A 12,322-nucleotide genomic window follows, 5' to 3' on the forward strand; every position below is an offset into this window, starting at 1 on the left:
GTTCAGGTTGGTTTTCTTTTCATGGGTCCACTTCAAAGACCTCAAGGGGATCAGACCAACTCATTGGTTCTTTTAGGATTCTTGCCGGCTCTGCTTTGGTCCTGTGGTTACTCAAGTTTTGGTCCGTTTATGTGGTCGAAAGCTTGTTTTTGTAAAAGACACGCCCCCTCACAACAGAGGCGGAGCCTGAAGCGGGACACAGCTGTCATCCTCTTTTTAAAAGCCGTTTAAACTCCGACACCAGTCAGTTGGAAAAAAACAGCATCAATCCACTCATTCAAAGAAATCAGTCGTAGTAGCTTCAAAGTGCAGAAACAAAGAAACCCAGAGGTTGGATAAATAATTATACACTCCCATTTAATGTTTGATTCACCTTGCATTGGCTGCACTCTAATGGAGTTGGATAACTGCGAAATCACATAGCGTGTAGTGTGTCACAACATCTTAGATTAAGTGAATATACTCATGTCAAAAGGGGGCCGATGAGACTAGACTGTTGAGATTCCAATTGAGCGGCCGACAGGAAGTAAACAAGTCACTGCAGGTTTCTGAGCCCTAACATCAGGTGACCAAGATGACACACGTGGCATAAATATTAGAGAGAGCTGTAAAAAGACAGAGTCCACGTTAGATTCATCTCATTCATGTACTGTACTGTCACCAAGCTCTTCAGCCTATACATATATATTCATATATCTCCAAAATATTAAAAAGTACTTAATATAAAAATACAGAAGAATTGTAAAAAATGAGCAAAACATTGAATTTTATATGAAAACCATGCAAGAAAGATTCCCCATTCAGTTAAATAGTAACTCTAAGATTCAGGAAAGCAAGGGAATGAAAGGGAAGTGGTCGGATGAGATAAGTGCAGGCAGACTGCCACCCACTCGCTTTTTCATGTAAACATTGTAGAGGTCCTTTAAACTTAGTTCGGCAGTGACGACTGAAGATTTTTCTCCTTTGCTTTTTGGTCGTGTTTGGAGTAAAAGGGGGGCCGTGGGAGGGAGGAGGTGTGTGTGGGAGGGAGGGGGGGGGAGAAAGTCCAAAGGAAACCTCGATAACAATGAGATAAAAAAACAATACAGACAACCTATAAAATATGGCTCTGAGTTACATAGAAAAAGCTCATCAGAGGGGAGAGGAAGAACCTAGTCATGACAAAAAGTTGGAAATATGGCAGTAGTAGCACACGGGATGATGGCTGCTAGTCAGACTAAGACGGGGATTACACACACATCGCTGCTTCTGATTGGAAGATGAGTCCTTCCTCTTTTTAAGACGGTAATCTGTGGACAACGGCAGGCAGGAAGTACTGAGCGGCGGCGGCGGCGGCGGTGACTCACACAGTGGATTTTAACTATACAGGCTGACCGGTGACATCATCAGTCTCCTATTAATCGCCAATCAAACACAGCACAGTGGGAGAGGCATGATGACGAAGATGATGATGATGATGATGATGATCAAACACCTTCTCTGCTGCTGGCTGTGTGATGTCACTGATTTAGTTCAACGAGGGGAACAGAAACGTCAGAACCGGTACTAAGATTTGTCTCAAACACAGAGACGGTCCAGACGCTGTTCAGAGATCCATCAACTTCCTGTCTGGATTGAACGTCCTGCACTGTGAGCGGAAAAAAACAGACGCATCGATACTGGAGCGGTTCCCCTCTGGACCCTCTGCAAACTGAGATCTACCTTCAGACCCCCAGCAGATCCAGAACACACTGTGGGGATTATGTATCCAAACTGGTCTGGGAACACTTAGAAAACCACCAGGAAGAGCTTCAAGATGCGTCTGGGAAACCTTTCTAAGTGTGGTGCAACTGCAACCTAACATGATGGTTTACTGCCGAGAACCATCTGAGAAGCCTTCTTCTAAAATGTTTGGAAAATGGCAAAAAGAAATACTCTCCAGTTCTGATATACCTGACGCAATTGCTGCATCGATGCTAACCTCTTTCAGCTAACAGTTGCCTCTCCGTGTCGTCTCACACACACCTGAACTTCGTGCCTAGCTGCCAGCAATTGGTCCGCGTTCTGGTTGTGCAAGGTTAGCTGCAACACAGATCTAAATAAGCAGCAGTAGAAAGCATCGAACTCTAGGGCTTTTATTTTGAAGAGGCAAAGAGATGAATGGCAGTAGTGTTCAGGTCGGAGAGCTAAATGTTTCGTCGGCTCTGATCCAAATTACACTTAGCGGCACAGTGGGCAGTTTTTTAGCGGGGGGGGGTCGCCTCACAGTGTCACGGTCACAGGTTGTCACTTTTGATTGGTCGTCACACCTCAAGTGGGCGGGTCTTATCTAATATGAGCCTGTCAGAGGAGGGGAAGAGGAAGGAGACCTTGAGACATTGAATGCCTCATCTATGAAGTATTCTGGTTTAGTTTCTTTCCATTTGTTCGACCTAAACGAACTGAAGCCGCAGACTACGGCGACAGAAACTGTATGTGAGAACTGATGAGTCTGTTTTCTGTCCTTTTGTGGTAACAGGAAGTTCAGTCCTACAGACAGGAAGTTAAAGTTGTTCTGACAAGAAGCTGCTGCAGATAAACACATACGGCCGTCGAAAAAACAGAATCCCAAATATTCATTCCCTAAATTATCATGCGACTCAACACGAATGAAACACAACATGCATCCTACTGAACAAGAGCCACGCTCCTGTTTCCTGTCGACACTGTGGACGCAGTGGGGGGGGGCAGAGAGAACCAGAACCTAGACTGGATGAGATGAGGTCGGACCCCCACCGAGCAGAGAGCCAGCCCCCTCTGGACGCCGCCGTGTTAGCTATTTTTGGGGTAGTAAACATTCTGTCCTTCAACATGCAGCACGGCTGATAAAAAAAAAGAAAAAAAAGCAACACATACAGACACGATAAAGGGAAGAACATTTCTTTTTAACAGTTGAACCTTGAACACTGTAGTGTCACACTCACAAGACATTCTCAGGCGTTTGAATCAACCATCAATTAACATTCTTTAGAGGTTTTTTTTAAAAACAAACAAAAACAAACAAAAACAAAAAAAGGTTACATTTTTGCATTTTGCCTTAAAAAAAAGAAATCTTCTGATCACCAAAACCCCGGCTGTTAGCTGTGTAGAGGAGCGGAGAAAGAAAAGAAGCGTATGTACACGGGCATCACTGCACTCTTTGAAAAGTTCTGTGCCGTTTTTTGAGAGCGTTACACCGGAATGAAGCAAGTTACAGAAACACGACATGCTGCTGCGAGTCCCGCGAAGATCGAACCCAACGTAGTTTAAAAAGATTTTCTCAAAATGATCATCAAGGTTAAAAAATATACATGAATGGACAAAAGACGGGACTTCCACGGTGGAGACTTTGGACTCCACCTTCTCATACGTATGTGTGTGCGTGTGTGGTGATGATGGAGGTGGAAGAACAAACTTACAGGCAGAACGACGCCACAGTTTATGAAAGACACAATGTGGCAGGAATGACTGGGGGGTGGAGACGATGTGATGCGCGAGCGTGTGTGTGTGTGTGTGTGTGTGTGTGTGTGTGTGTGTGTGTGTGCAGGATGACGGGATGCAGAGCGACTTCCCTCCTCAGTGCGACAGTTCAGTTGGTGGGATGACAGATGATGCTGACAAAAGAGGAGGGAGGTGGAGGAGGAGGAGGAGGAGGAGGATGGAGGAGCTCAGATGGATGACTCGCAGCTGCGTGGGAAGCTGCTGGGCGGCTCTCCTCCTCCTCCGCCTCCGGCCGCCGCCCCCGGAGGAGGAGGCGGCGCTGGGGGGGGGTCGATCTCGTCTCCGGTCTCCTCCATGATGGGGTTGCGGGCCTCCTCCTCGGACTGGGGGACGAACTCGGGATGGGCCATGAAGCTGTGGATGGAGCTACGGGACTCTGGGCTCTCCAGCGGGTACAGGGAGCTACGGAACGCGTTCACCACCTTAATCTGAAACAGAGACGGGAAGGAAAAAAAAGAAACAAACGTCAAGAGGACGAGCAAAAATGAAACGCTACGGATTGGAATGAAATGGGTGATGTCAAACAGGCAGCAGGGTGGAGGGGGGCTGACGGTGTCTGAATCCGAGCAGGGAGGTGCAAAAACCACAAAAAACCACAACGTCAACGGGAGGCCGGCTGGATGAGAGAACATGGTGGGAGAACTAAAAAAAACGAAATGCAGCAAACGCATTAACACAAAAAGGTAAAAAATGAAACAGTGCAGGAAGATAAACTGCAACGAAATGATCACCAACAGGCTGAATGTGGAGGAGCATCAAACTACAACTGCTACACACACACACACACACACACACACACACACACACACACACACACACACCACACACACCACACACACACACACAGTCATACCCACTGACTTTTATATCCCAAATTATTTGAGTTCAACTCTGATAAAGTCAGAGACGTTATTCCAAAACCTTAATCTGCTGCTTTAACTTTCTCCGCTCTTCTAGTTTCTGTCTTTCTACCAGATTTTGGGGCTGAAGGATGTGACATCAGTGACACTTATGTTCCAGTTCATCCCAAAAGTGTTGCTTCGGTTTGAGGTCAGACCTCTGTGCAGACCAGTCAAGATTCTTCCACACTGAACTAGAAAAACATTTTTAATGGAGCTGGCTTTGTGCAGGAGGATATGTTAAGTGATGAAAGGGTTTTCCCAAAACTAACAAAGATAGAAGTAGTGTTTTCTACCGGAGCATTGAGATTTATCTTCATGGGAGATAAGGGACACAAACCAGGAAACACACACCCAGATCTAGAACAGGAAGTCTACATCCGTTTGCCCATTTGGACACTTTCCCTCAACCCTCCTCCTACCACGTAATGATTCCCTACATGACCCAGCATGCTTTTGGACAAACAAACACATACATGACCTTACATTTGTCTTTCCTGAACCTGAATGCTGGATTTGACACTTCGGCACTTTTTTGGTCTGCTCGATCAGATAGTTCTTGATTTAAAGTCTTTATTTTAACTGTATTTCATTTAGACGAAGTTCTTGAAACTCAAGTATTTATGGCTTAATCTCTTGATTACATAACTTTTTTGTGTTTTCTGTTCTTTGACCACTGTCATTTTTGCTAGTTTTGGACTTAAAGAAATCTCAAATATAGTTTGTATCTCAAAATTGGTCTCTCCACGGCCAGATTACTCAGAGGGAACACAAGTCTTCTCAGTTTGACTTTTCATTCTTGTCTATGTCCTCAAACACTAATGCAACATTCACATGTGTCCATTATTCTATATATTTATTCTAGTGAAGCATGAAGCTATAAACTGCAGCTTTCTCTTAATACTCTACTGCAAACTTAAACAACTTTCTCTTTGTGTGAGGGAGCTGCCTATAATCGTGCTCTAAATTCCGTTCTGGAGGACGGCAAAAAGTTTAAATATTTTTACTTTGGACGGATGGCTTCCACCAGTGTTCACAATGACATCCAGTTTGCCGTCTACTGCTGCCTGAATCCATGGGAATGCAGCCAAAGGTTTGGTACTAACCATCAACACTTTTTTGGGCTCAGATTAAAATGAGGTAAAAAAAAATGTTATCTTGCTGACATTAGCTTTGATTTTCCTGTTTTCTATTCAGACAAAGTCTTATACGTCTGGGTCACAAGATTATCTGCAAAACTACATACGTTTATGTATATATATTGATACAGATTCAGTCAGGGCTTGACATTGGCATCCACCCACCCGCCAAATGTGGGTGGAATTATGCAGTGTCGGGTAACGCAGTGACACTTACGAGCCTCTTTAGTGGGTGGCACATTCTGCATTTACATAAGGTATAAATACAAAGTATTGTATTCTTCTCAAAAGGCATCTGAAATAATTCACTCATTGTAACGTGGTTGGTTCATTCTTTTCCGCCATTGTCTTTCGAGACAACTCTCAATAAAGATGAGAAGGAAGCGAGAGATGACTCACTCTTTAGTCCTCTTTAGAAAGAAGCTCTTTTCTTTTATGCCTTTTGTCTTAATCAGTTGCGTGTCGTCATGCAAAAGGAGCAGAACACACAACATCAGAGCTGACTGTGATCACTGCAGGGACACACATGTTATGTCTTGATCGGGGTGTTTAAAGTGGTCATTTGCATTTTAAATGGTTTTAAATCTTGTTTTTTGTATCACACAACAGTCAACTTTAATCAACAACAAACTTGTGGCAAGTGAAAATGCTGAGTAACAAGTAGCTTTGACTACAGTGGCTGGTGAGCAATGTCAAACCCTATAAACTCTTAATTACTGTACTGAGCTTATATTTGCAACTGTCAGCATCAAATGTTCAATAAATCAAATTTTGATTCATACATAAATATGTATAAATACCGACAACCACTTGACATGCAAGAAAGCTGTGACTTCTGGGGCCTCGGGGGTCTGAGGATCACTTTAGCAGCTAATAATACAGCCTCCATGGTGTCACTAGTACAGAAACTTCCTGTCCCCAGTAAACAACACACACACACACACACACACACACACACACACACACACACACACACACACACACACACACACACACACACACACTCTCTGGAAAAACAACAAACACATGCACACTGTTAAGTATTTATAATCACATTGAGAGCCAGAATCATTTTGTCCTCTGGCTGCTCTCTTCTCTCCGCCTTAAGTCGTTTCCTCTGTCATGAATCCACAGAGGCTGCAGCTGATCACACTGATTTATACGCACCAGCAGACACTCTTCATCATAATTAATAACCCTGCAGTTCAAAGCTCTATATTACTGAACCACAAGAGAGCTGCAGCTTAGAGCATACATGCAACCATCACACAAGGATGCACACACATACACTCTTGCAAACACACTCTTGCAAACACACACATACACTCTTGCAAACACACACTTGCAAACACACACACACACACACACACACACACACACACACACACACACACACACACACACACACACACACACACACTAAAAAGCTCTTGGCTGTTAAACCATGAGAGACTTGCTGAGCCTGACAGATTTAACCCTGCTCAGGATTAACCCATTAAATTATCTTGGTGCCCATGCTGTTGCCTCAGAGAAGAAGAAGAAGAAAATAAAACAACAAAAACAAAAGATTTTTTTTTTTCCTGCTTCTTTTTTTTTTTTTCTCGTCAGCCAACAGTTGATGATCTTTACTCGACTCATCAGGCAGCAAGTCACATCAGGGTTAATAGACGCATGTTCAAGAGTTTACATCTCCACAACATGCAGGAGGAGGAGGAGGAGGAGGAGGAGGAGGAGGAAGAGGCAGCAGGCTGCGGGGAAGTGATGAAAGATAATTTCAAAAAACGAAAGAGGAGAAGCAGATTAAGATGGAGGAGAAAAAGCCGGAGGAAGGTGAAGTAGGAGGCACAGTTTGGTTTTCAGAGATGAAACACAGATCAGCCTGTCTGCAAATTCCCTTTTAGATGGTTTTCAGAATAAAGCTCGACTTATTCTATTTTTCTTACAGTTAACAAATTCCACAAAAAGACCATATCCACCTATTTTTGTTGATGCATCTTCAGTACTCACTGACTTCCCAGTTATTTTACATTTCTGGATTAAACATGTTAATTAGCGAGCTTTGCTGGGTGTATTTTTTAACCTTGAGAGCCCGGCTAGCTGTTTCCCCCTGCTCTTTATGCTAATAGGCTAACCAAGTCCTGACTCCAGCTATGAACTAAAACACACACATGTGAAATTGAGATCCATCTCCTTATCTCAGTCTCAGACAGAAAATGTTTTTCCCAAAGTGTGGAACTATTTCGTTAAAAATATAACGTACAGCTGTCAGGACTTTTGTATCTGCAAACTGTACCTCTTGGGGTCTTATTACTGCTTAATTATTGCTTCCCTGCAGATGTTTCAGAGGTTTATTTTCTGTTTTAATTACTGCGAATGCAAACTGAGCATTTCCTGCTTCACATTAAAAGCATTTCTTTGCTGGAAAACCTTTCGAAAGGCTTTTATTGTGAAGCAACTGTAGACAATGCAAATATTAAACTCTGAGATTCATGGCGCTTTTTAATAAATATTTTCAGCCAGCTTGGCTTGGTTCCCATTTTAGAAAAATACTACTAAATGTCTTTTTGACCTGCAAATTACCAAATTAAAAGAATAAAAAATGGGATCCTAAACAGAAATGATGTAATGATAAAATCCTAATACTAATATGATGCTAGTTATGCTGCTCAGAGGCCGTTTCAGCTCTTTCCTGAAGTCAAACCGGAGGTGAAAGTTACATAATATCCTCTGAACAACTTGGACACATCAGTCCCATCATGTTTTATCAGAAGGTTACTGATAATAATAATAGCATATTCAGATATTTCAGATTAGCTGAGGATGTGCAGACGCCGGCTGATGACAGAGACAGTGTTTTAGTGTTGGTGAGTCATGCAGCGTTCATGCGGTTCAAGAGAGATGAAAAACAAAGAGCAGAGTCCAGCCGGGTGAAGCGAGGTGTTAGCTGGCCTCCGGTCACCGACTCACTGCCTGCAGTGGAGGAGGAAGCAGCAGCAGCAGCAGCGAGGGGCGGGGCCCCGGCCGAGTTGGTAAGAGAGGTGGAGGAGCTAAGCCCTACGTGGGTGGGGCTAGAGAGAGTTTTGGCGGCGGTGGAGTCATTGTGCTGGCTGACGACGGACGGCTGGCGGCGCAGGGCACCGGGCACCGGAGCCTGGCCCGTCTGGAAGGTATAGACCACATCCATCTGAAGGAAGGACAGCAGCAACACACCGTTAGAGAGCGAGGAGACAGGACAGAGGAGACAGGACAGAGGAAAGAGGAAACAAAGAGGGAGGAAAGACTTCTAGAGAGGTTACAGAGGTTAAAAAGAGGCAGTTTGACAGTTTTGAAGGGTCAGTAGTCATATCTGAGGTCTACAGAGCAGCAAAAACAGGACAGACACAAGAAGTAGTTCCCCATCTTCCCATTGGATAACCTACAGAACACACACTAAAGGTGCTGCAGCAGAAAGACATTCTCATCAAGTTGATGGACACAGAAGAACACGAGACAAAGACAAGGAGAAGTAAAGGAGGGAGAGATCAGGAGTGAGGAGGAAAGTTAAAGCTGTCAGTGAAAGACAAAAACGTGAGGAAGCTCAGATGGAAAGAAAGGGACGAGGGAAAGAAACGCAACAATGAATAAAGAGCTTTTGAAAATTCCGACTGAAGCGCTTTGAGAGGAGGAAGGAGCGGAGAAAAGAGGAGGAAAAAAACGTGTCACTCGGAGTGACTGATAAAGTTTCGGCGGCGAGGTGCTGCTTGTACCAATTATTCCCCCACTGTGTGCGACTGTCGAGGCGTTGAGCGGCGTAACGCTGCCCACCAGGATTAGAGAGGAGGAGGACAGGAAGAGGAGCGTGGAGAGATAAGAACCTAATTAGCTTGCAGACATTTTCTTTTTTTATTCGTTGCCTCCATCCTCCATCCTCCTTCCCGTCCTCCCATCCCAGGAGGATGACAGACTGATATTACAGATACTCAGACGTGAAGAGAAAAAGAAAGAGAGCTTCGTCTTTGTCTCTGCAGCGTGTCGGATGGTGGAGAGACAGAGGAGATGTTTTATTTCCGTGTTACTCCTCGCATCGCTAGACCCTACGGCGTCATGAAGGCCAGGTGAAGGTTATTTTCTGACACATCAGAAGTGTTTTTCCACCTCCGAGGCTGCACCCGCCTGTCATTTCAGTGGCTTCTGATCGGATCACGTGGTGGTGATCAGCAGGAGGAGTTACCAAGGTGTCATTGAGATGCAGATAGAGTTAAACTTTTGCATTTTTGTTCCGAGCACTTTAAGGAAATCCAGCTACTATTCAAGGTCAAAAAATAACCTTTAAACATTAGCGTTTGAACTATTTAAAACTCAAAAATAAAATAAAAAATGTAAGTTTGTATGTCAAACGATTTCTTTTTTACTCATCCAGCAGTTACGGAGCAACACTATCATTCATTTGGAGTGTTTGTCCACCATTCGCTCTCTTTTGGCTCTGCTTTTTTTCCTCCTCCAACTATTAAAACTACAAATATCCATCTCTTTAGCTGCTACATGCTCCACTTTGTTCACCAGTTGTTCTCTAGCTGTGTCTGTCTGCTGTTTGCAGCTCCAGATCCGTGGGCAAGGTAGTTTCCAATCAGAGCGTTTTCGATGTGTCCTTGGGAGAGTGAACCAGTCTGATGGTGGCACCATGGTAGCCTGCAGTGTGTGAATGGGTGAATGATATGCTGGTCGGATAAACAATGAGCTCAAACTCACTATGAAGCTCTGTAAAGCTTAACAGAGCTGCAGATTTAGGTGATAATTCTCTGTAGGTTCATCACTGTGATCGATCCGTTTCATATCGTTATTTAAATACATCTGTATTTTCACACACACATAAATACATATATATTGTTACAGTTAAGAAAATGCCAGAGAAGTTTGTTAGTTTGAGTCTTTTCAGAGGTCAAACTGAGAAAACTCGAGAGGACAAAGCAGAAGAAGATATCAGTTATTATTAATTCAGATGTGTTTATCCTGCGGCCACAATAAGAGTCCACTGTTGAGAGGAAAACACCTGACGTGTGTGTGTGTGTGTGTGTGTGTGTGTGTGTGTGTGTGTGTGTGTGTGTGTGTGTGTGTGTGTGTGAGCAGAGTGTTGGCCGTTGTTACTGTAGGTGGGTGTTAGCATCGAGGCTAATGAACCCCATAGGGACTGAATAGGACTGCCTGTGGACATGCTAATGCTCAGTGAGAGTAGATGAATCCTGTAGGAGGAGGATCACACGCACACACACACACACACACACACACACACACACACACACACACACACACACACACACACACAGCAGAGTCCCAGACTGTGAGATGAGTCACAGGGGAAGACGACGCTGTGAAGGTGCTGCTGTTTAGCTTCAACACCGACTGAGCGAAGAATAAAAATACCCTATAAGCTTTTTGTCCCACGCTGCATGCCGTCTTTAATTTCTGTACTGAAGCTCTGCAGCAGAGTGTGAAATTAACTGGACAACAAATGCTCTGTGTGTGTGTGTGTGTGTGTGTGTGTGTGTGTGTGTGTGTGTGTGTGTGTGTGTGTGTGTGTGTGTGTGTGTGTGTGTGTGTGTGTGTGTGTGTGTGTGTGTTAAAAATGATCCCATTCAACCTTCACTGTGTTTTAATTTAAACACAAACACATGGCTGAACATGTTCAACGTGGAGGACGGTTTCCTCATGAAGCTCCAGTCAGAAACGCAAACAAGCAGTCGGCTCGTCTGAACTGGATTTTAAATACGAGTAAAGAATTTATTGCCTCCATTTCAGAGTCTGACCGGAGACAGATGTGAGCAGGTGTCACGGCAAAAACATTTCCTCTTTTAGAGTTTTGTTTTCCTTCAGACTTCAGCAACACGCATCTGCACTAAAGTAGTAAACTCTAAACTAAAACACATTCAAGATTTATCAAGTTTTCTCTCTTTGTTTTCAGATACATAAACTCTTGAGTGGAGACATTTTATCAGCTGCTTAGTGCAGTTTATGCAGAAAGATTTATGTTTTCTTTTTTTCCTCTCCAGGAAATGAAAGCCATTGTGCAATAGACCATCATGTCTGTTCCTGACTATAGAGATATCCTGCTCATTCCACCTTAAAACAACTTGGTGCAGTTTGTTGAGCCCCGCAGGAGATACATATCGTACATATGACTGAGTGCTGCATGAAAAAAGAAGGCTTGTCCTCACTGGCAACAAGAGGAGAACTACACGTCATCTTTTTCTGTTCATAAATGTCTCCTTAACTTGATCACATTTTATCTCTTGTGAAATTCAAAACCTCTGTTCATCAGAGCAGAGCCAAGAACTGTTTAACTCTTTAGTTACCTTGTGAGAAGAATTATCTTCTGGAACTTTATACCTTTTAAATGCAGTTAACTATGAAAGACTTCAATTTTCTTTTCTCTGAAATTTTGGATCTGTGACATGTTTGTTTCTGACTTGCTGTGTTTCGTTGTTCGTCTTGGCTGCAGAAACTGTTGAAGCTTAAGTTAAATCAACACAGTATAAGTAACAGTTCATTCTACTTTATCAGTCGGCGTATTTTCACCAAATAAATCGCTGTTGTCCTCTTTAATCACAACTTTACGCTACCTACATGTGAAGTCAAGGACAAAAAAAAAGTGTAGAATACTTTGTCTAAACTTTGACCTCATGAGTTTTTCTTCAACATTACTGCTGGCATATTCCGAGACTTGCAGAAACTATTAAAATGGCTACTTTTTTAGTTTATATTAACAACTATAAAACAATTTTTTGGGCCCTTTTTTATATAATTTATTAC

General features: G+C 43.3%; 1 protein-coding gene across 1 annotated transcript in view; it reads right to left on the reverse strand.

Annotated features, from left to right (window-relative positions):
- Positions 1-331: 331 nt before the first annotated feature.
- LOC129106094 (plasma membrane calcium-transporting ATPase 1-like) overlaps positions 332-12,322 on the reverse strand; it is a 93,583-nt gene continuing 81,592 nt past the window's right edge. The window contains 1 exon segment of the mRNA XM_054617422.1: positions 332-3,926. Within this exon segment, the coding sequence (XP_054473397.1) occupies positions 3,666-3,926 (261 nt within the window). The 3' untranslated portion in view covers positions 332-3,665.

The sequence above is a fragment of the Anoplopoma fimbria genome, chromosome 17, assembly GCF_027596085.1.
Source record: "Anoplopoma fimbria isolate UVic2021 breed Golden Eagle Sablefish chromosome 17, Afim_UVic_2022, whole genome shotgun sequence".
Taxonomy (NCBI): Eukaryota; Metazoa; Chordata; class Actinopteri; order Perciformes; family Anoplopomatidae; genus Anoplopoma; species Anoplopoma fimbria.